We start from the raw sequence: 25549 nt of genomic DNA, 5'->3' as shown, positions 1-25549 counted from the left end.
CCAGAATTAATGGACATGCTCCACCTCAGGAAATCCAAATCCCTTAGAGCTATATGTTCCAGGGACTTAAACCTCAGCACAGAAATAAATAGGACATGCTGGAGGGACAGATTCATATCCCAGAGGCTGCCTTCACTCTGGAATAGAATCCCAGTCCATGTTAGGCAGAGCCCCTCACTGACCCTCTTCAAGAGAAATCTTGACGAGTGGATGGGAGATTGTAAGTTCACCCCTGGGATCTCTTCTGTGTTCCTGCTAGACAGGGGCACAGTAAACTAACCTTAAAAGGGCTATCTTCTGTGACCTTCTCTACAGAGGCACAGTAAACCGATCTAAAAGGGTGGCGAAAGCCAAACACACTCTGGCTAGGCTTGTAAATGCCCCAGGGCAGATAGCCTAGTATAAATCTATGAACTTATAAATCTATGAACCTAAATAAGTGAAAACCCTGCATTCTGCATTAGGCCATCACATTTTGTGAATACTCTTGAAGCAGCTGATTGATCAAAGGGTAATGCAAAGAAATGATAATGTGAAGCAGACAAGAAAAACCTTAAGAAATGTCTCAAGTCTGGATGTATAGGAAAGTGACGAGAGACCCCTTTTAAATATGAAGTCATTAGACAGCATTTTAAAGTTGGGAGCTATCAAAGTGATTCAAATAGGAAATTCCAGAACTGATCTCTAAGAATCTTCTTTATTTGGCACCAGGATCAACCTGGAATAAAACTCTTCACTTAACTGAGGAGAAGGGACAGCTTCTATCTCCCCCTGAACCAACACATGCTGAATGATAACAGGGAAAAGAAAAGTCTGGTCCAGTGGGTGAGAAGGAATCCCCAAAATGGAGGTACAATTTCTCACTGCAATATGTAACCATGACGGATTAGGCTCATAACCCATTTGTCAGAGACTAACTGCTGCCAGACACACAAATAATGGTTCAGATTTTCTGGAAAGATTAATGAACTGCCAGGGTGGGAGGGAATTGGAAACCCTTGAAACAGTTGTTCAGACTTAAGCTGTCCTTTGCTCAGGGATAAGTGGGTCCTGCTTTCTTTTTTGGAACCTCTTTTCCATTGCTTTTTAAAGGTTTGCTTTCCAGCAACTTACAGAGAGTGTTTATTTTGCTTTTTAAAGTAAGTTGTGGAGGGAGCATAAATCCCTTGGAAAACTTGGAGAAGGAATAATGAAATATCAGAGAGATTCCTTGAATCAGCTTACCTCTCGCATCCCACTTTTTAATGACTAATGCAGCAAAGGGTCCAAAAACTAGATCTCTGTCCAAGTTCTCATTTTTGAAACATTTTGGTAGAGGTTTTGAAAACTCATCTAGGCAAACTTCCTCATAACATTTTCAGTGGTAGTAGCCCTGCAAGTGGCATCAGCAGAATCACAAGCACATTTCATACAGTGGGTACTCACTTGAGACACAGAGGACACCAAATTGGACAACACAAACTTCTTAAAGAAATGGATGCAAAAACATGTCTCATATTTTTACTAATAGCAAGTGTAAATTTCAACATATGAGCATTACAGCTGAGAATTCTGAAGACAAGTGCTTCAAAAGAATACACTTTTTCCCCAAATTTATCAGAAGACTTCCTGTCCTTGATAGGAGAGGGATTAGTATTAAAAATATGTTAATCAACATCCTTGTTCAGTTTTTTTATGAAAGCCTTTGTTTTCTTGGCAGCAGCAGGCTGGCTGTCATGAGAATTGCAGGCTGTGACAAAAACATCCTCCAAGGCAGACTGAACAGGAAAAAAAAGTAAGGTCTGGAAATTCTGCTTGTAACAAATCATAATACTTCCTGTTTGAGGGACTGAGAAATATCACATTTCTCTCATTGAAACAGATTCATTCTAGAAATCACTTCGATAAAATAGAATTCTACAAAATTACAGTCTAAAGCCACACTCTCTGCAGAACATTGCCCACCTTATCATGAAGGGATTCTCATCTAGATCAAGGGAGGTCATAGTCTCCCTATACTCATCACTCATCAAGACCAATGATTGAGTACAATGCCCCATTCGGTATGTATCTGACCAGACACTTACAGCAGCTGGAGAGGCCACAAAAGTTCCTCACCAAAAGGATAAAGGGTCTCAAACATCTGTCCTATGCTGCCCGACTGAAAGAACTCCAACTCTATTCAGTCGCTTACCGCTTGCTCAGAGGTGACCTTTGCCTAACATACAAGGCCATGTCAAACCCAGATTTGATGAATATGCTTCACCTCAAAAAATCTAGATCCATCAGAGCCACAAGGGCGGGAGACTTAAACCTCGACACGGCTATTAATAGGACGTGCTGGAGGGATAGATTCATCACCCAAAGACTCCCTATGCTGTGGAATAAAATCCCGGTATATGTGAGGCAGAGCACCTCGCTGGCCTTGTTCAAGAGAAATCTTGACCAATGGATGGGAGATCGCAGATATACCCCAGGGATTACCTCAGTGTCACTGCTCGACAGAGGCACAGCAAAATAATGGGTATAGTTCCCCATACTAAAGGGGTGGCGTAAGCCACAAAACTATGGGCTAGGCTTGTAAATGCCCTCGGGCAGATAGCCTAGTATGAACCTATGAACCTGAATCAGAATTTTGTGGAGATGACACAATCTTGGGTTTCACAATCATTTTCAGCTTCAGAGTCTTGAGTCTTTTCAGAAAATGAATAAGCTCATTTTCTTGTACTAGAAACAAACCTATACATTAAATGTCAAGAGCCTGCACTAAATCCTGAGTTAGGCATAATAAAGCATTCCTTTGTCCATAGTAACTAAGATGGCAGAAGACATGTTTAATTTTATGCTTCTTTTTTTGAAAGGAAAATCTGAAGACACAGATTTACTGTGGCAGCAAACGACTGCTCAGGGATCAGTACAGCCTTCGGCTAACCAGAGTGGCATTCCCTGCCCCTTCTCCCAGAACAGACAAGAATGGTTCTCCCTTGCCTGCTAAGGGCAATTTGATAGCTGCTGTCCACAGAAGTAAAAAGATAAACAGTCTGAGCAGTCAGCTTTAGCCACAGCAGAATCATCCACCTGCGGCCACTCCACTTTATCAGCCTGCTGTAGTAGCAAAGGCTGCTAAATCTGTGTCTTTTTGTGGCTGGAAGACGGGAGAACAGAGCAACCAGTTTGTTTTTCCACAGTTAAGATGAAAAAGGTGCATGATTCCTGGGTAAGCCTTGTTGTACAACTGGTAATTAGTAAATAAATAAATAAAATGTTGCCATGTTAAAACACAGTAAAAAACACTACTTACCTCAGCCTTCAAAACTAAAATCACAGTAAAGTTTTGACAATTTACCACAAAAGTAGAAAACTTAACACTCTTGTTTAAAAGTGAACAAAAGTCACATGACAGCCAATAAAAACATTTTTTCCTAGCTAAAATATTTACGTTTCACAAAAAAAGTAAATTTCCTGTCACAAAAAGAGCATAAGCCAACCGTCGATCCTCAAAAGCCCACAGAGGAATGCTCATTTTGGTGGCAGGAAAGCTCTCAAGGGCTTAGTGCAAAGGCCTGACGTTTATTCAGCTCAGCTCAAACTTAAGTTGGAGAGCAAGAAATGGGTCTTGAAGGTTTTGAAAGCTGGACAGTTGTTGAATCCTTGGTAGAATTCAACCCATTTAGCTAAGGCTACTGCAGCAGAACACAAAATATGTCCTCTGGAGGAAATTCTCAAGAAACACTTTCCTCAGAATCTTCACATTGGTTAGAAACCCTAAAGCAGAACATTCTCCCTCCAATGCCTGCACTTCTGACTGGCATTCAAGTCAGAAAGAGAGGAAACATTTTCTTTTCCTGCCAAGAGAGGAATTTGTCAAGTTAAAAGTATAAAATAACTCCTAGAAAATTCTAACAAATCTTCCCTGTCCATAAAGACTGATACAGGAGAAGCAATGCTTGTAAGTTTGTACCTTCTTTTTCTGCAGGACTAAATGAAAAAAAAAATGAAGCTAGAAGGCCCACTATCCCAAGCCTCGGTCTTCTTTCCTAGCTGTGTGGTAGATCCTAACCAGCCCCTTCCCCAGTGACCAGCATGAGTGGTTCTCCCATCCCCAAAGAGGACATCTCTACAGCCACAAAGCATATAGCTCCTGGTCATTAGCAGCTGTATGTGCTACACCAGAAGGGCATGGATAAAATTATGGGTGGTCCATGAAAACTAGTCCAGTCACAACAGTGGTTGCAGTCACTCAATGGCATCTGAGACAGCGAAGGACCCAGCCTGATGCCCAAAGATTCCATACTTTCTTCTTACAGATGGGAGACGAGAGAACCAAGGAGACGGGTAATTGCTCCATGGTTTCAGCTGACAAAGAGGCCTTGAAGACAATTAGCAAAGCGTGGAAGAGTTAACAAAATTTACTTCAAGAAAAAAGTGGTCTTGCGTAAGAAAACATCAACAATGCAGCCCCTAATACATACAAATGTAAAAATACAGTAGAAAAAATGTAAAAAAACAAAAAGTTATGTACTCACCATAACTATAGATCTGTGCTATCTGCTTCTATCCTTCCTCAACGGATCCAGCTTCTACCACTTCTAAGCTTTGGATCCGGCACTTAGGTTCCTCCCCCACCCATAAACTCGGTGTAGACAATGAGCGATCTCAGATCAAATCCACCCACCAATAAAAGGCAACTTAAAAATATAAAGCTGTTGGCTGTCATACAACTTAGCTGACCTAAACCTTGAGGCAGTCTGCACAGGACATGTTACTTATGCCTTGTTTCTTTTATTGAGGAATTAGAACAAGAACACTAGTTCATCCACCTGCTTAACTGAATAAAGTACATGAAACTTCAAAAAGGCTTCTTTATTCCTCCCACAGGGAGGGTATCAGAGAGTCAGTCTCCTACATCTGCTAGCTAAAGTGATCTTATCAGGAATAATCCTTTGCACTAAGTTTCGTGTTAGTCCTGTCACTCTCTGGGTTACAGATGGGATACCAGACCTGTGTTAGTCCTGTCACTCTCTGGGTCACAGATGGGATACCAGACCTGTGTTAGTCCTGTCACTCTCTGGGTTACAGATGGGATACCAGACCTGTGTTAGTCCTGTCACTCTCTGGGTTACAGATGGGATACCAGACCTGTGTTAGTCCTGTCACTCTCTGGGTCACAGATGGGATACCAGACCTGACTTGAGCTTTCTAGATTACCTTTGTTTTTTTTGTTTTTTTATTTATTAGTCTGGACAATGGAACTACTAGCCACAAGTCCATGAGTTCCAGTGTTCAGACTATACCAACTTAAATATTAAAGATTATTTTCTTTTTATTTTAGTTTGTGGAGGCCCAGGGAAACAAGCTCCAAATTATTAGAAAACATTTTAACAACAATAATTTTGCAATCTTCAAAAATTAAACAAAAAAATCTGCAGTTTAAATAATTTTAACAAATTAGACATTATGTAAAAGCATTGGTTAATAATCTAGACAAGTTAGATGACAATTTAATATTTAGAAAAACTTTAGACAGTTCGTAAAGAAATTAAAGGTAAGTTAGTCTAATACCAATAGGAACTGCAATATGAAGAGAGGAAAAATACAGGTTTATGGTATATTTAGAGAGAAAGTCACAGAACAGAATTGAAAAGCAGTAAGGAAGTAAGTGAAGAACAGACGGTAAGGAAGTATAAGGAATGAAAAGGTACTTGTTCAAATTTAGGGATATAGTTGATCCTGGTTTTGAGCAAGAACACAGCCAGATTTTAGCTAGGAAGTCTTTAAGAGTGGTTTTGAAAGATGGGAAGGATGGAGGGACAGACCTGCTGGATACAGGTAAGGAGTTCCAAGCCTTAGTAACGTTGTACAAGTACTAACAATGCCCAGCAGATTTGCTAGGTTTGTAGCAAACAGGAGTTTTTGGTCACTAGATCGCACTGACCGACTGGGAATAGAGCTGTGTGGAATGTTTTTTAGCGCTAGACAGGCTGATGGATAATTTTACATGTGGTAAGAAGTTGTGTACATGTTAGTTGATGAGGCAGTTCTAGCCAATTAAGGCTTTTCAGTACTATACAGTGGTGAGTTCTGAAAGGGGTATGTGCTGCAAATTTAGCAACTTTGTTAGAGCATTGTTCAAGTTTTCATTTTTGTGTAACCTGCAGGTTAGCAAGGATGGGAGTGCCACAAAGAAGAGTGGGGAGGAGATAAATAGTGGTGAGTGCAGTTTTGGTTCTGTCGGTGATAAAGTTTTTGGCTCTGTAAAAGCATCCCTAGTTTTTGGCAAGTTTTTCTTAAGCAATTTTGAATATGCTTAAGGTTGAATGTAAGCTTATCATTCATTATCACTCCTAACAGTTTGCTATGAAAAGTGACTTCAATGGCTGTATTATCAAGAGAGAGGACTTTAATTTTTTTTTTTTCATGAGACAGGCTGAGTTAATGTTTTGGAGGTGTACCATGTTGTTAGATGTGCAAATGAGAGTGGAATCATCTCTGCATTGTATTATAATGGCCTGTTGTGTGGAAGTATAGAGGGTGTTGGTGAAAATGTTAAACAGGAGGGGAGTCAGATTAAGAGTCACTGAGTAAACCTGGGCATGCAGTTTAACAGGCCTCTTCTACGCAGACTTTTGATAGAATGGATAACCGACAAGAAAGGAAGAACATTCAAAGGATGCTTGGGCTGGTCTAAATATCCTGCCAGATCCACTTCACATTTATCCCAACACAGAACCATGAAAAAGCACGAGAATAACAGCCTTCCAAAATAAACGTTCAAAGGAAGAATCTTGGGAAATAGAAAGTATGCCTCCCTGGAGGACCCAAATGAACACGGGATTTGGGCAGGTGGCATCTCAGCCTCAAGGAATACTACCTGTTCCATTTCTGAAACATGTTGAGAAACCACCTTCAAGTAATCACCATTCTCTTTGCCATCAGACAGAATGGTTACCAGATGCTTCGAGACAGTACTATACATACACACACACACACACACAAATATGTAGATTCTTTCAGTCTATGAACACAGTGTTAACTTGTCAAGTGGTTTGAGTAACCCAAGAAGTTTAGTTTTTGTTTCTATGCACCACAGCTGTCGCCAGTATGAATATTTACAACATATATATATATATATATATATATATATATATATACATTTTTAAATAGGTATAATAGTATTAAATGAATTTTGATAACTGAACTTGTTACAGGCTTATGAATTTATGTTTTAGTACTTTGCAGCACAATCACTGCATTTCTGAATTGGTCATTTTAAAATGGGGGTGTAACTGATCATGTGACAGTGAAGGATTATAAACAGTTGTGCTATTCACCTTGTTTCATTGTTCTGAAGTCTTCAAATTTTGAACAGACGAAAACACAAAACAATTAGGTTTTAGTAGGAGCATCCAGTTTGCTATCTTTGTGTTTTAAGCAACCCACACATGCAGTTTGTACTTCTCTCAGTTCTTGGCCTGTCTGACTACTGCTCTGGTTGTGTTCCTATTCCATTTATGGCCTTCTCTTGGTGACAAGCAGTAGGTTTTGCCACACAGAGATTCTTTCTTGCCTTCAATTTTTTTTTCTGCTACATTTATACTACATATTCATATCTCAAGCATACTCCGAATATCCAAAAGGGAAGGACATTGTCTGGGTGACTGTCTGTATCACAGTAGTAAAGGCATAGAGTGCTGCTCATCATAGGATCCCATCTTTGCTAATACTTTTGTTTACAGAAAAGTGACAAAAATAGTCTAAATTCATTAAGCTTCAAACAAACCAAGAAAAGAAAAGCAACTTTATGAAACAATAGCTAAAACAATTCAAATTCATTATGTTTTACAAAAACTGTGAGAAAAGAAAAACAAACATGCAGCAAATGAAATGTGTAACAGATCGCTCAAAAAAGCTAAAGAAATAAGTGAAATTCTTTGAAATTTTCAAATTTCAAAGTGCATATAAACTAATTGTCATAAAGCTCAGACAAAATTAAGCAGGGGTAAATCTCCAAGGAAAAGGTCCAGGCAATAACAAGTAACAAAGCTTTGAATGTTTTGTAGGAATATCATCTGGAATTAACATTTCTAATTTTTAGCCCAAGATAAATCTTTATTATTACCAAATTACAACTTTTTCCCACTACACAGTGGAACATCGACATTTCCTGAAATCAACTTTAAAACTAGTTTTGAGACTAAGTCCCTACCCGTGTTTAAACGTTAAATGAACTTGCAAAGGGATACCATGTTTTTCAGTCACTGACATTATCTTCTTCCAGTGGCACCCTGAGAAGTAAATTAAATTAATATCGAGGTAGCGTGGCACAGCCCCAACATCAGGTAAGGGGGCCTTTCCCCCAACACACACAAATTGTTTCATACTGATAATAGTTTTGAATGTACTTGAATCTACTTAACATTTTTGTTCCAAGCATCATATCTATTAATTCTGTACCCCAGTATCTACATGCAATAAAAATGTGCTTCATTCAGAAGTAAAATGGGAATCCAAGTCAAGTCTCTTTTTTTTGTGACTGGCAGGATAAGGATGTTATCTAAAGGTAACCTGTTAGTATAGGGAGAGTAACTGGTGAATTACAGAGCTTAAACTATAACGTTTTTATATAAAGATCTATAAATGACCTTTCCAGCAAGCCACTATAGCACCAATATAATTTACTGCACATTAGGCATAACACAAAATTTCCAGTACATCCACAGAACATTTAACTTTAACTTTATCAAAGCTTGTTTTAGTGTAAAAATCTTTTTTCTGAAAGGAAACAAAAACCTAAGTCACTGGGTGATCAGGGGTAAAAATACAGCATGGTTTCTCAGAGAAATTGATCTTAAAAGACGGTGTGGTTCTCAGCCACTCAGAGAATGCAGTTTTCCTGGAATTGTCACTAAGAAAATATATTTCTTAATGCATTGGGCAAATTATTGGATATCAGCACGCGAAAGTTATAACCTTAGAATGCCACTCATAATCGGGATTCCCATCTGTTGCACAAGGCCTCTGAGCAATGAATCCAGATAATTTAAGTTTTAAATTAACCATAATGCATCCAGTAAATGACAGACTAAATAATACAAATCTATACTTTGTGCAGACAATACTGGCATTACTGATGCAAATATAATGGTTGTATTACAGCATGACCCAGACTTCTATATTTCAATATGAAGTATTACTCAGAGTAGAGCATGCAGTTAATTGCCTTGTGAAAATTACAGAGAGGATGTTAATGATAGATGCAAATTAGTTTTCAGCTGTGATACTTTGTAAAATCAGTAACAGAAATAAGGCTTTGACAATCTTATATCCAGTCTCTGGTCATGACATTACCTGAATATTCTTGAATTTAAACAGTACATTCTAACCTACTAAAAAAGGACAAGTTATTCTTATGAGAAATTACTATGTCTATTTCTCAAATTTAATTTTCTTGACTGTGTGCTACAGTCATACAACTAATACATCCTGGAAAGTGCACGAACATCATTCTACAAACATATGAGCCAGGCACAAAAGTTAACATTCTGAAAGACTTTTCCTGAAAATCATGATAAAAAGGAACCTGTTCCAGTATATGAAAAACAGGTATATGTATGCTGTTAGAAACAGTTTGGGACTGAGGCCTAGGCAACGAATAAGTGCTGCAGAAAAGCACTTCAGAAATAAATGCTAGTTTTCAGATCAGTATCTTTTTCCACATCAGGTACACTTCACTGCAAGATCTTCCACCACACAACTGGACTCCTGCCCTCAAACAAACACCACTGTAAGACCACTATATTGAGAAGCCCCTATCAATACACTATGTAAGGGTACAAGCATGAGGATAGTCTGGGAGGATAGAAGGTTTTACCTTTTAAAACCCATTTCACAGCTGGTTAAGAAACTTAGCAATTAAGAATGTTACTGCAGATTTGAAGCGCAGTACATTACCAAGACCCAGCCCACAATGGTTGTGAAAAAGTATATCACGGTCTCAGGGTGGGTGGGTGCTATACAAGCTTATACTTCTCTCTTCTCCTGGACTACTAGTAAAGCCATCACTGGCCCTTGGGAGGTGTTACACAAGCTTATACCTCTCTCTTCTGTTCGACTACTTGAAAAGACCATCACTGCCCCTGCTGACAGTCTACCACAAAGGAAGTTACCTCAATCCTTGTCACTGAAAGTAGACAGAAGCAAAACATATATGCCAGCTGGCTGATGGAAAAGCATAAGCTGTGGGCTTCAAGAGCAGAAAAACACTACTTTTGTCAGCACAGTAAAATCACTCTTCATTTCAATGTTCCTGAATGAATCATTCAGAAAGCTACTAGCAATGTATTGCACTAGTTGCATTTTACAGATAACGACTAGCAGAGTTATATATATAAAAATAAATAAATAAATAACTAGAAAACGAAAGACTCCAAATCAATGAGAGGACAGCAATGGTAGCAAAACCACAAGCTGCTTGCACAGTGGCACATACTATTAAAAAATTAGTGTTTGTCCCTTTCCTTGTTTTTCTTGGTAAAAATAACGGCAGTGCATTTATCCACTGATTTTGCTGACCAACAACACCCAACTGGCATAGGTTGGGAAGAAAAGCTTCAAAAGAATAAATGCCAGCAAGCACACTTGTGTGCATGACAATAAAATCAGATGAGGATTAAATATACTTGTGTATGTCAAACAACATACTAGACTGCTGTATGTTGCTTTACCAACAAGCAAATAAATGCACCACGTCAAACAAAATATACAGATTAAATACAGGTAGATACTAGTTAATGAAAACTGAACTTGCAAATAGAAAATGTCTGGACAACATATCTAGTTATGAACTTAATTCATTACAGCAGAGTGACACCTCCAAGTGTTTCTGCAGTTACATCCTACACCTCTAGGGATCAAATAATGCTTGTTCATATTTGCATTCGCAATTACAAAGCTAAAAACATATTGCATGATAACTGTAAGAATCAATGAGAGGAGGTTAGAAAGGATTGGAAGAGACTGGATAAGCAATTCACAAAGAAACAATGGGGGCATATGTCTCCCAAATATGCAATGAAGTCTAGAAGATTTAAGATCTTTGCTTGGAGGTTTTTACATAGGTATTTTTATACCCAAGTAGACTCCAAAAAATCTTTCCTCCTGTAGATATCAAATGTTGGAGGTGTGATGGAGAAGAAAGAGGTAACTGGGGACATATTTTCTGGGCAGCTAATGAGTTGGCAGACTTTAAAGATTCCCTGCAGACTGCTCTGTCAGAGACACTGGTTGAGCAAATTGGTGTAACTAAGGAAATTATTTTCTTGAGCTAGGATACAGAATTGGAATTGCCTAGACATAGTAAGGCCCTGCTGAGTCTAATTATGGTGACTGTCAAACAAGCAATTACTAGAAAATGGAATTCAAACTCTAAACCAACTGTACTAGAAGTAGTGAATATAGTAACACAGATAAAACAACTGGAATTGGGATCTTGTGAAAAGGGTAGGTGCAAATTACATAGAAAAAGGGGAATTGTGGGAACAATACATGCAGAGGAGGAATGAGGTTTAAAACAAGGCATGATTTGAAAGAGCTTTGTAATGTTTGACAATGATAAATAAATGATGTACAATGTTTGCAACTAAAATTATGCCAAAAATAGTTTGCGATGTATAGTGTTTGCACTAAAATTATGTCAATCTGGTTTTTCATTTATATACATGTAGAATTGCCTATGCCATATGTGATAATTTAATAAAGATGTTTCTTGTTTAAAAAATAATTGTAAAACCATGCTAGTATTAAAGCATTTAATCTTAAAGTTTACACAATGGCAAACACAACTATATAGATATTTGACTGTTGTCTAGTGCAGATAAAAGATATTAATTGTTCATTTAATATTTGTTTATATTGTCATAAATGTTATATTTTTCTAAGAACTGCCCAGCCTGATATGAATACTCTCAGCTGGATGACCAAAATGCTGCTAACAGTATGTGTGCATCTTGAGTGGTTGTGGAGATATTTTAGGTTGTTTACAAAATATTACAAACTTAATAGTTTATATGTTTACCGTCACTTAAAAAACCCAGTTTAAGACCTGGAACCTATAAATACTACCACTATAAACACTGCATGTGCTGAAGATTTTGCCATTTACACTTCTTTAGTAACCTCTGTCACTCCAAGGATATGAACATTTGTTTGAAATGTAAGGACACAATTTGATCTTGTCAAAAAGCTTAGGCTCTTCCCATTGGAAGTTACAGTGCAAACTTCCTGAGCGCCACTGGAGGGAATGAGTTGAAATGAATAGCACTTCTAAATTCCATAAAAATCTTGCTTTTTCTTTCTCCTGGATTTTTTTTTATAATATGCAAGAACAATTAAACTGACAATAAAGAAATTACTACAGACAAGAAAATACTGATGTGTCTGACAGAAAAAAAAATGCAGTCCATTTATTTTTAATCAATCAACTCCCACTGGGCCATCATCATTTTTCAGGGCAGAGGATCATAACACCTACATGTTAGAAAACAACAAATGCCTAATGCAGTGCAAAGGACAAGATGAAACATCAACTAAATCATGTTAAATGTATCAAATCATATAGCTGGCATAGTAAGCATGTCTATTAATGCTATTAATGTTTTTAACTTACTTGTCTCAAACTGTAGCTGAAATGGGTCCTAGATCAGATCACTACCCTAGTCAGCAAGCTAATAAATAAAATAATCTGCATAGTTTTTTATGGGTCTTACAAAATAAAAAAAGAAGTTATCATAATGTTCCATATGAGTTGTCCATCTTCATTTGTCATCAACCTGTGGGTTTGGTACCGATCGTTCGGAGCCAACTCGGCCGCTTCTATAGCTTGTGGATTCCAAAAACTCTCGAACACATCCCTTACCCATAACGCTTAGGGTAGATTACCTCAGATCGAGCTTGCTGATAAGTGAAATATGAAATAAAAATACATGAAAGAGACCATATCTGTTGTAGCAATAAATTCCTCCCCGACATGTTACCCTTTGGAATGTCCATTCTTCCAGGAAATCTAGCAGGAGGACGGAGGGAGGGGAGTTGATGACAACTGAAGATGGACAACTCAGATGGAACGTTACGGTAAGACATAACTTATCTGAAGTTGTCAATCTCTATTTTGTCATCAATGTGTGTGACAGAGTCCCCAGATACTTATAATCCTGGGTGGACTCAAGGAAGGAAATTCCTGAGCACCACTGAACCAAACGATGTTCTTCCCCTAGAGACCAGCTCTAACTTGTAATGAGTAACAAAGGTATGGGGTGATGCCAAGTTGCAGCTGAAGTTCTCGACTGAAAGACAGCAGAAGTAGCTACCGCTCTCGTTGAGTGTGCTTTTGGGGGTATTGACAAAGAAATACCCATCTTCCTATAAACAAAGGCAATGCAGTCCCGTAATCCACTTGGCTAGAGTTACTTTTTACACAGCCTGACCTAATTTATTGTGTGAAAAAGAAATAAACAGCTGGTCGGATTTTCTGGTAGCCTTTGTCTTGTCAAGGTAAAATCTTAGTTGTCTCTGAACATCTAACAGGTGTAATGAGTACTCACTCTTGTTAGAGTAATTTGGGACAAATACCAGAAGGTTGACGCATTGATTAAGGCTGGTTTCCGAAACTACCTTAGGTAGAAAGGATGGATTGGTTCTGAGAAAAACTCTACCCTTATGAAAAATCAAATATGGCGGCCTAGATGAAAGTACTTGAATTTCCAAAATTCGTCTAGCTGATGTGATGGCTACCAAAACGATAGTTTTCCAGGAGAAAAATGTTAGATCTCACCTAGAGGCTGGTTCAAAGTGGGGATTGTGTCAGTGCTTACAGCATCAGACTAAGGTCCCAGGGAGGCGTAGGATCCTTGAAAGGGGGTTTAAGGAGGAGAGCACCTTTCAAAAAGGCTTTACAAAAGCCTTTGTGAGGCCACTAATGATCCATCAAAACCACTGTGGAAATAAGAAATTGCTGCTAGCTGGACTTAAACAGTGGAAGTGAAAGCGCCTTCATTGAAATGGAGGCTAGAAAATAATTCCATGTACTGGTGCTGAGAAAGGATCAAACTGATGTAGAGAGGCCCACTGAACAAATAATTTTCAATTTACTTGCGTAAAGTTTATGTGTAGATGGTTTGTGAGATGACAAAGGAACGCATCGGACAGGAGAAGACAGCATATCATGCCTCGCCACTAACAGAATTGGAGAAACCAAGCTGTCAGCTTGAGAGTTGTAATGTCTGGGTGGCTGATGCCTTTTGGGTGTGACAGGAGGTCCAGAGCTGGATCTTGAATCCAAGGTTGTTTTATCAGATGAAGCCAAAGAAAGGGGAACCAAATCTGCTGAGACCAAAAGAGGGCAATGAGGATGACTTTGGTATTCAACTTAACTATTTTCTGTAGGAATTTGGGAATTAGAGGGGTCAGTGGAAAGGCATAAAGGAGACCGGGTGGCCAACTGTGAAGAAGAGCGCCCCTCGGTACTCGGTAATTCCCACTCTGGGGGGGGGGGGTAAGGGCAAAGTAGGCGCTGCATATGTTGTTCAGAGAGGAGGCAAAAAGGTCACATCAAGGCTGGCCCCAATGTGCGGAATATTCTTTCTGAAACTTCTGGATTGAGGGACCACTCAGGTCACCCACTGCCATACCCTGAGGGCTTCTCAGCATAAGGGGTAGGATCTTGTTCCCCCTTGTTCGTTGATGTACCAGACTACTGACATGTTGTCTGTCTGAATTGCAAACATCCCTAGATATCGAGTTTCCTGGAATTCTTGCAATGCTAATAGTACTACTCTCATCTCTACAACAGTTATGTGCAGATGGGCCTCCATTGAGGACCAAGTGCCTTGGATTGCCTTTCCCTGGCAATGCCCCCACCCCATCTCACCCCAGCTGGGAAGTGTCCATGGTCACTGTGGCCTTAGACTGAGGGGGAATAAATGGGTGCCCCTGTAAGACTTGTTTCAAATTAACCCATCATAGGGGATCTCTCTTGCATGTACTGAAGATCAAGATTGGCACTGACAAGGGATGCTGAAGGATGGAGCATTCGGCTGCAAGCAACCATTGCAATTTTCTCATGTGGAACCTGGCTAGGGGAACAATGGTTATGCAGCCACCATTGATCCTAACGTTTGAAGTATGCTGGAAATTTGTTCTTTTGTACTAGCGTCTGGACTTAAGTCTGGATAGTTTCCAGTTGGGATGGAGGGAAATGAGGCAATGAAGGTTGTTGTGTCCAACAACACTCCTATAAATGTTAGATTTTATGTTGGTTCCAGCGAGGATTTTTTGAAGTTGATTGTGATGCCTAAATGGTCACATAACTGTAAGACCTTTAGTTTTACTGTTAGCAGTAGCTGCCTGGTAGTAGCAGAAATGAGCCAGTTGTCCAGATATAGAAACACCCGGAATCCTTGCAGTCTTAAGTATGCTGCTACTACTGCCATGCATTTGGTGAGCACCCTGGGGGCTGTGGTGAGAGCAAAGGGCAGAACTCTGAATTGGTAATAACGGTCTCCCAGCCAGAAATGAAGGAATCTTCGGGAATGTCTATCCATCTTTATGTGATAGTACACATCCTGAAGATCTATAGAGCACATCCAGTTGTGTTTTCCTAAAAACGGAAGAATGGACTGAAATGTGACCATGCGGAATTTGTTTTTCAAACAGATTTGTTCAGTTCACTGAGATCTAAAATTGGTCTCCAGTCTCCTGTCTTTTTGGCACTAAAAAGTATCCTGAGTAAAACCAGGATTCTATTTGGTCTGGTGAGACTTCTTGGATGACTCTTTTTGGATGACTTTTTCTATCAGTTTTTGAATATAAATGGCCACTTATTCCCTCTGACTAAGTGGAACATCTGGGAATATCTTTGAATGGGGATAATGAAGTGAAAAGGGAATTCTATAACCTCTGGAAATGATTCACTGCACCTAAGTATTGGAGGTAATTTCATGTCAGGCTTTTAGATGCAGGGATAAGCGACCCCTGAATGCTTCCAGAGGTGGACAATTGGACCTCCTTTTCAGGAGTGCTGGAAGGGTTTCCTGAAGAAAGAATCCCAGAAACCCTGATTCTGCAGGCCACCTCTGCTGTCTAGGCAGTAACTTCCACTATTGTTCCCCCCTCTGCCCCTGGAGGAAACATCACCACGTGTATTTTGGGAAGACACTTGGGATTTTCTGAACCACATTTTTCCTGTTCCTAGTTGGTTCCTAGAGGAGGACCTTTGAGGAGTAGAAAGACGTACTCCTATGGCAGAAAGGGTTTTCCCATCCTTTTCACACCTGGTTAAAATGTCTCTAACAGTTGGACTTAAAAGGGAGGAGCCATCAAAGGGTGCACTGACAAATGAAGACTTGAAAGCCTCCTAAAAATCATACAAGCGTATTCAGGAATGCCTCTTTATGGAAATACCTGAACCTGCTGCTGTAGTAGTTCTTTCGGCTAGATGTGAAATGAGCATCATGGAAGAATTAGAAATGGAAGTCAGGGTAGCCAACTGAGAGGTGACTGATTCATGTACCTCCTCAGAAACAGTTCCTGAGATGATCTGACAGCTCCTTAATCAGATCTCTCTGCAATTTAGTAAAGTGTGCCAAGTAATTCAAAGACTGCATGGCAAAGGTCGATGATGCATAAACCCACTTCCTAAATCTATCCATCAACCGTGACTCCTTGTTCGGAGGATGGATAGAGGAACTCTCCTCTGCTAGTTCCGTTTTAGTGGCCGCCACTACCACCACGGCATCTACAAGAACTCCTTTTGATCAGAAGGGCCTATCCTTCAGAGCTGTAATAATTTTGACTGTTTTTTGGGGATTAGTTCATTGGTGTCAGGGGCCTTCCACTCCTGCCGAGAGATCAACTCAGTGAGCTCTTTGGCGGGTGGAGACACCCAGGAAGTATATGGGCGGGTACAGAAAGCCTGCAGGTACACAGATTCCTCAGCTGGAGGGTTGAGGAACTTCCAATCACCTCTCTGCTTAAGGATTTCCAGGATGTCTCCAAACAAGACATCGTGAGGAGATGACTTGGGGGAGTCTTCGCCCTCATCGAAATCCATGTCTTCCGTGATGGACTCTTCTGTAAAGTCTAAGTGATTCCTCTTACACAACTTCTTCTTAGGGACCTCCTGTAGGGAACATCTGGGGAGGTTTAGAAGAAGAGGGGGTACCCTGTTGGGAACCTGAGGCTACAGTATCCGCTAACCCTGTGGAGGGAGTGGTTGATGCTCTGGGACCAATGAAGTCAGGGACAGGGGCTCCAAGGACGAAGGAATTGACCTGGTGCTAGAAGCAGCCAATGCAGTCTTCATGGCCTCAAAGATTGATCCACCAAAGGACAAGTGGGACACCAGAGCTGAAAGGGAGGACCTAGGTGCACAAAGCTCCTCCCTGCACCAATGTGGTCCCCCTCGAGACCAAAGCTGGATCCAAACTCATCTGTGCTGATGCTCCAATAATAAAAGAGTTAACCCAAATGCCCTGGAACCAAAAGGCAAGCCACGGCTCCAGGAGGACTCCAGTTTCAATACAACCAAAGTGCTCAGGGAAGCTGTCCATTCAGAAAAAAAATACATACATTCGGGACCACCGAGGTCGGTTCTGGAAAAATTGGAACAAATGACTCTAAAGTGCCTATAGAGGTTAGGGGAGGAGGTATAGAGGGGGAGTAGAAGGGGTTGTTGGCTGTCCTGAAGGGATAGGAAATGGCAGGATGCCTGACACCCCTTGGGCCCAAAGTATTTTCATCAACTGCTCCACGTCATCTTCTGTTAGACTCCTGGAAGAACAGACAGATATCACCAAAGGGGACTTTGATCTCTTCAAGAAGGAAGATGGTGGCCTGCCAGCAAAGGGGTCAACTGAAGAGGAATACTGTATCCTCGGTAGTGGTGTACAGGGAGATTCTAATTGTTTCGGGTCTGACAAAGGTATCAGAACACAGGAACTAGATACAGGTTCCGAAGCATGCTTCGGGGTTGAAGATTTATAAGTCTGCTCCGATGGAGTCGAGGGCCTCAATGTCTTTCTTTTTTGGGCTCTGTGCCAAGGAAGTGCTCACAACCGAGGTGGACCGTTTCTTCAGTTCTGAAGATCTAGAGGAGGTAAAAGAGGCTGAAGACGTATGTCTGGATTTGAATTTGAATCTTTTCCTGAACTAGAGATCCAGATATGGCCTCCACAAAGGAAGAGGGAAGCGGGCATTTCAGGATGAGCTTGTTCTTCCTCTTTACCAATCCTCGGTGACTAAAAGAATGGCAGACAGAGCATTCCAAGGGAACCAAGCAGTATCCACATAGTGAATGCTGGTCTAAAAAAGGAATTTCACGGTCGCATTTTGACCATTTCTTAAATCCAGCTGGAGCCTTCTCTTTTCTGCCATCGTACTGAAAATTCAGCGGCAATGCATACATACACGCACATAAGAAGACTACCACATAAGAAACCAACAGCAGGTAGAGGAAAATTAAGAGAAAGGAGGGTTTTTTTTTCTTTTTGATGGAAAAAACTACGAGCAATGGTAGTGAGATTTACCTAGTGGTAAGAGTGAGCTACCTAATGGTAGACGGAAAGGAAGGGAAGGAAAAATGTGAAAAAGTGTGCCTAAAAAAAAAAAAAAAAAAAACGGCTGAAAAGTACTTAGGAGGTGCAATAGACAAGGAATGAGCTACAAAAATACTTAGAATGGAGAAAAAGGGAAAATGTAGAAAATATTTTACTTAACTGGTAAGGCTCGACAGTGTAACTGAAAACCACATCTAAAGCTGAAAGTGGCAAATAAGATCTGAGGTAATCTACCCTAAGCATGATGGGTAAGGGATGTGCTCGAGAGTTTTTCGAATCCACGAGCTATAGAAGCAGCCGAGTTCCAAAGGATTGGAAGCAAACTGGGACACTGATAAAATGAAGACTGACAACTTCGGATCATACATTACAAGCAATAAAATGGAACTTGGAATGCATTTCATAAATGCAGCTTCAATAAAGCGCCATAGTACATGTTTTCTTACTGATAACACATCAAAAAGTTAAATCTTCAAGATAAAACGTTACAGAATTGTATTTTATTTTATTGGCAGGATTGTTGACCTCAGATGTTACCTATAGTTTTAAATCTTAGAGCCATCTGTTCCAAGCTTTAGCAGGCAAGGAGCAAAGTTATCAGTTTAGTGGCTAATCATACCACACTGTCAGAGCTTAAAGCTGCTGTAACCTGGGGAGAGAAAATATGATGTGAAGCACAGACAACTAATACCATACCTGCAAGTATATGCCTGGTTCCCCTAAACTTTACAGTAGGGCTTCTAAGTGTTGTGAAAATCTAGTAGGGAGCAGGCATGGAGTATCTCATTTGAAAGCTGCACCTACCACCATCAGAGAGAAAAAATATTGACTAACCACTGGTCATCCAACCCTTCACAAGCTTGGCCAGTCCTCCATCACACAGGTCACTGACATCATGACAGCATTCTCAACAAGAATTTAGTTCCCCTAAAAGCAACTTCCTTAATTATAAACATTTTATAAAACTGTGTAAAGAGCCTTATTAACTCATAACTTGTGTTTATGAAGTACTTACCATACTATGGCAAGGTGATCTGTTGAGATCCAAACCCGAGGAACAGCAGAACTCTATTAAAATACAATAAATGGCAATGTTAACTTGTACAGCAAAAGAGTACACACATTCAGCAAACATAACTAAACAGGACTGCACTGGTTAAGCAAATCTACTGTGAAAGATCATCATTTCCAGTTTTAAAGTCTGGAAGGTCAGAAGGTAAGAGCTGCTAAGGAAAGCAACAGAATAATATTAAAAAAAATGACTAAATCACCAACAAAGGTCCCTGTTATTGATTGCAAACTAGTGAACTCTTCTACCAATATAAACAACTTAACTTAAATAAACAAAGATCTATTTCTATACTGTCAAATGCATATGATTATGAAATCTGCAACCAACAAAAATAAAAAATAAACAAGTAGCATTTCTCTAACAGTCTACAGTCCTACAATAAGACAACTAACTGACACACAAAGTGAGCTACTAAGCTCCAAACCTGAATACTTCCATCTCACTTAAACTTCTCAAAGGTTTCAGTCTCTTTTATGGTTTCCATAATAAAAATACAAATTTATACATGTCATTATATTACTGTAAACTTTTCCTTCCTGTAATATAAGGACTGCATAACACCATGCCATTATAAAGTGGAGTCCACTTTATCTAGTAGTTCTCTGAAAGCAGAATATGTGAGGTGAGGTCCTGTATTGCTGCTTTTCATGCTAAGCTGACACAGTTGGGTATACAGAATGCAGTTTTTCTGAGAAAGCTCTCTTCTTCTTGGAAAGATGAGAGGCACTGAATGGATTCAACACGGCAGGATGAATTAATCAAAGGGAGGTTTTGGAGGAACTCCATTAGCCACAAACCAAATTATGCATATGTAGTGCTAAATATCAATACAAATATATACCCCCCTTAAAGAAAGTCAGTACGAATTACCCCATCCTACTGAAAATATGACAGTAGTCAGCCTAATCTGCACCCTTGTCAGTAGTACTGCCCTCCTTAGAACAAACAAGGCTGAACTCTTCAGTTGACAAAGTAAGGTAGCCACTGCATACCATTTCAGTAGTGGTAAATGCTAATAATATATTAAATGCTAAAAACAAGTAGACATGCATAGAAACACAAACATCCACCTATGAGCAATTTGTCTTCCAGTACGATTTTCAATCCACATCATCATTATACATGTTTGGGGAAGAGAAAGCAGCAGGAAAGCTGTACCTTACAGTAACCAATCAAATTCTACTGGCATTGAACAACTAAAAGTTAGTGGATGGCAACACCTTACTCATACTACACTGACATGGGGATCCATAATCATCTTTATACACCCACGTACAATGTATCAGTGCAAGGAGCATGTGTGCACATGGTTACATCTGCTCAATCCCCCTGCATCGAGTATGACTGCTGCTGCTGTTACTGCAAAGGTCTGGGCTCATTGTCCAGAACTAGCCTCCAGTAACAAATACAGAATGAAAAAGGTCTGAATTCTATTTCCAACTATCCTAGACAGAAAGAAGAGCTGACTTGTGATGCTCAGTTCTTCCTCTATGACGAGTCCTCCAATGTGAAGATGTTATTCTAACACAGGTCACTGTTAACATGCATGTACATTCTGCCTCTAAAAAAAAGGGGGCCAACTATTTGATAATAAAATAATTTTTATGCAATGTATATCATTGCAGTGCTGGGAAGAAACATTTCAGGACACTGTGCAAATATATATAATAAATACCAACATAATACAGTAGACTGTGCATAACATCAGTGTTGTAAATATAATTTGACAAATACCTCTCAACTATACCAGATTTTCAGGGATGGCCTTGATTTTTGTCAAACTTTTACTCTGTACCTCCTATTTCCTCCTAAAAACTGGTGATTTTAGGAGAAAAGGTGGTGGATTACACTTAATAAATGACGGCAATAATTAGATACGTAAACTTATTTTACTTGAGAAATGCATGCTAACTCACATTCTCTTATTCTGCCAACTTCAAGTTAACAGTAATAAAATTTAAAAAAACACCCAGTTGTCCCCGATTCTTGAGATTTAATGTTGAGAGCTATGATTTTTCATGTTACATATAGACACAATACTCGCATTGTAAAGTAAAGATTCCAGCCAGCTGTCTTGAGGGACACAAATGTATGTACAATAAAGACAGACGCAAACCTCCAACATAAAATCATTTCAAAAGTTTGACAAAATATGAGCATTTAGCAGGATATAAAAATAAAATACAGTGAAATACCAGAATTGCTGATATAGAAGAAAGCCGCAAATTATGTAAACAAGACATGTACATTTCTCTTTGTATTACTTTGGTACTAGATTACATTTCTCTGGCAGTTACACTGTGTTTGAAATAAACCATTTTTCATAGGTGTACCTTAGGGAACAGCAAAGCTTATTCCAAACTCTAGCAAGGGACACTGCATAAAGTACAGTTGTGTACGTAAACTTAGTACAACAGTAGATATTTGAATGATCACTTCTGTAGTAGCCGTAGCTAGGCTGCATCCTGCCAAGGATAAAACAGCTATCCAACTTCCAAAACCTAAGGCATATTCCATGCACCTAAAATGTTAGCCAGCTCGAGAACATAAGAAAAATAGTACATACTTTATTAACTGAACAAACCGAACTAGTGCCTCAGCTCTCTGCTCTGTTTTTATTAAAGCGCCAAGGTATTTCTTTTAAAAAGTATGTTTTTGTATATTTGGCACTCAGTAAAAAACTGGAAGGAGTAATAATTGAAGAAAAACAGTGCTTTGGGCATCAAGTGCTTCACAGCTTTCGTGCCAATGAAGTGAGGGAGGCTGGAGCCCTGAAAATGAAAACTGCTAAAAAATAGATAAAAGGTGCTCGCCCTGGCAAAAAAATACAGAAATGGTGGGATAGCTACTGCAGTAGTAATCACTGCAGCATCTACTATTACAGTAAGTTTACTTAAGCAACTGTACTATGTTCATCACTATGATCACTGTTGCAGTGGCCTAAGCTATATGGGTATATTACTATTGAGAGGGGGAAGAATGAGGGTCCAAAAACCCCTGAGGAAGGTTCCTAGCAAAGCCTATCCTAGACCTGGAGAAGGAACCTAGTTTGTAGTGTTTTTTGAAGGAATATACAGAGGACCAAATTGTTGCTGTTGCTGCAAAAATACTTACAGAATCCAACTGTCTACCAAAAGCTACATAGGAACCAAGGCCCTAGTAGAATGTGCCTTGACCCTGCACAGACTTGCCTTATTGTGGTAATTATAACAAAAGGTAATAGCATAAGACAACCATTTGGAAATGGTCTGCTTGACACATGTTGTCCTTTCTTCTTACATTCACAAAAACAAACAAAGAATTCCTGAAGTGTTCATTCTGACAAGATAATATACAAGTTGTCTGTGGACATCCAAAGTATGGAGCATCCTTTCTCCTTCATTTTTAGGATGTGAACAGAAGACCGGGAGATGGATAGCTTGACTCAAAGTAAAACTGGATACCATTTAAAACAGAAATGAAAGATTAGTTCTTAAGGATACCCAACCTTGTGGAAGAGTGAGATAAGGTTGACCCACCATAAGAGCTTGGAACCCAATTACCTTTCTTTTATGAGTCAGAGAAATAAGCATAACTTTTCCATGTTAAGGACCTCAAAGAAAACTTAATGAGCTGGTTGACATGGAGCAACAGTTATTTTTTCCAAGACAAAATTAAGACTCGAAGGTGGAGCCACCTGTTTTATAGGAAGAGTGGCATGCAACACCTCTTTCAAAGATATACTTACATGTGAATGCACTGAAAGGTGGCAGACCTGCAGATCTGGCTGACAGATGTACTCGGATGGAAGAGTAAGACAGGCTAGAGAATAACTCAAAAATAATGTAGAACCATAGAAAAATCTAGCCTTAAAAGGGTGCTGGTTCTTGTCTTAGCACCAACTTGAAAAACCTTTTTCCTTTTGCTATTACATGATCTTCTAGTCACAGACTTTCTTGCCTTCATTAATACCTGCTGCACTTCCTCAGAAAAAAAGCTGCCCAAAAGGTATTGAAACCCTATCATCCAGGCAAGTCCATTTCAGCTGCTTCAGATCAGGATGCCTAAACTATCCCAGAGTTTGTTAGGAAGCTTGAGGCAATTGCTCCTAGACATTTCCAAAAGAAGGGAGAATTACTGCTGCATGGGCCAGAAGAGAGTCACAATAATGATCTTTGAGGAGTCCTTATGAATCTTCTGAAGAACCTCGGAAATCACTAGAAAGGGTAGAAATGCGAAGGAACACTCCTGTTCAAGGAAAAGAAAAGGCATCCATCTTCCAGGCCTTCTGGCATGGAGCCCTGGAAGAGAATGTTGCCGATTGTTTGTTTAAAGAGAAGGCAAAATGATCTACTTCACGAGTTCCCCACAGAATGGTCAAATCTGGAAGACTCCCTGATTCAGTTTCCATTCGTGAAGGTCTGTCCTGGTCCTGTTCACAGCTGGTCTGCCTCACAATTTTGCTCTGAAGGGATTTAAGATGTTTGCAGAGTGAAATTAAGCTGTAAAGCTATTATCCATGCAAACATAGCTAGTCTGTACTGGAGTATGATCTGCTTCCTCTTTGCTTAAGCACCACATCACTGTGGGTGCTGTCTGTAAACACCTGAATACCTACTGGGGATGAAAAAGTCCAAAGGTGATTCAGACAGTTGAGTGTGTTTATAAGAACAAACAGTTCTTAGGGTCTACATTACTACGTCGAAAGGCCTTTAGGTTGACCTCCTCTCCATCACACGAAACAATCAAAATTCACTTCCGTGAATCGCAGAATTTTATCCAGGGCACTATAACAATTGCCCTGTACCACAACGAAACACACACTGCATTAAATCAAACCCACCCAAGTAGGGGGCTTCATCCCCCCACACCCCCACTATTTACACCAACTCCAAGATTGCACTACAGTGGGGAAAAGAGCAAAGTTCTGGAGTTGGCCACCTACTTCCATACCCTTGGAAAAATTCAGCAATTTGCAGAAGTAAATTTCAACGGTTTTGTGTCGATGGAGAGATGTTCGACATAAAGGTCTTTCAACATAGTAATACAGACCCCAGTTCTTATATGGTGATGTGTTTTCCAAAAACCCACACTTTTACATCTACTGACACTACTCCCCAATCTAAGTATGAAGTGTCTGTTTTGACGAACTGTGCTGGAGCAAGAGGGGGAGGAATGGGAGACCTGGATTTTGAAAAATCTGGTGCATCTGTCACAAAATCGCCCTTTCTACAGACTCTAAAACAGGAATTTAAATAGTCAATAGGTGTATATAATGGCACCCCAGAGACTTCATAAACCACTGTATCTGTTTGATAGAGTCTTGCTCATTATAATCATAGATGCTATGAGGCCCTGAATCCTGAGGAATTCCATTGCTGACGCAGAAGTCTGAATGCAAAAACACAGAAAAAAGATCTAAAAACAGATCTTTCTTTCTTTTCCTGTGGAAGAAAAGCTCTTTGTACTGAGGTGCTCAATCGGTACCCCAGAAAAACAATCCTGTGAAGAGGAGTCAAAAGGGGCTTTCAAATGTTTTCTTTTGAAGAAAAAGAAGTTATGTACTTTCCATGATGTTCCATCTCTGTTGTTCATTTTCATTCTTAATAACCAAATGGGTTCAGATCCGATTCTCGGATCCAACCCTGTCATTTTTTCCAGATCATGGAACACTGAAACTCTTGAGCTCCTCCCTTACCCATAATGCACTAGTCCCCTAACATTAACTCAGATCTTGTTTGTTGTCCTTTAAGCCCATATAACATTTAAAAAATAAGAAATGAGGTAACAGTATCTGGAACTCAAATAAAGCAACACTGGTTCCTTCAGCATCTACTAATCTTTCCAGAAATCAAACTGTTAGGGGGTTGGATAGAGGAAAGTTGAGGAAGAATGAAAATGGACAACAGTG

General features: G+C 39.7%; 1 protein-coding gene across 1 annotated transcript in view; it reads right to left on the bottom strand.

The window, feature by feature from the left end:
• The window catches only part of PGAP1 (post-GPI attachment to proteins inositol deacylase 1), a 2682422-nt gene that overhangs the window by 2292990 nt on the left and 363883 nt on the right, over nt 1-25549 (bottom strand). The window contains exon 4 of the mRNA XM_044060619.1: nt 19603-19655. Coding sequence (XP_043916554.1) covers nt 19603-19655 — 53 coding nt within the window. The remainder of the gene's footprint in view (nt 1-19602; nt 19656-25549) is intronic.

Source organism: Protopterus annectens, chromosome 2.part0 (assembly GCF_019279795.1).
Source record: "Protopterus annectens isolate FY-2018-M chromosome 2.part0, PAN1.0, whole genome shotgun sequence".
NCBI lineage: Eukaryota > Metazoa > Chordata > Ceratodontiformes > Protopteridae > Protopterus > Protopterus annectens.
The sequence above is the reverse complement of the archived record's forward strand: the minus strand, read 5'-3'. Positions and strand labels throughout refer to the sequence as shown.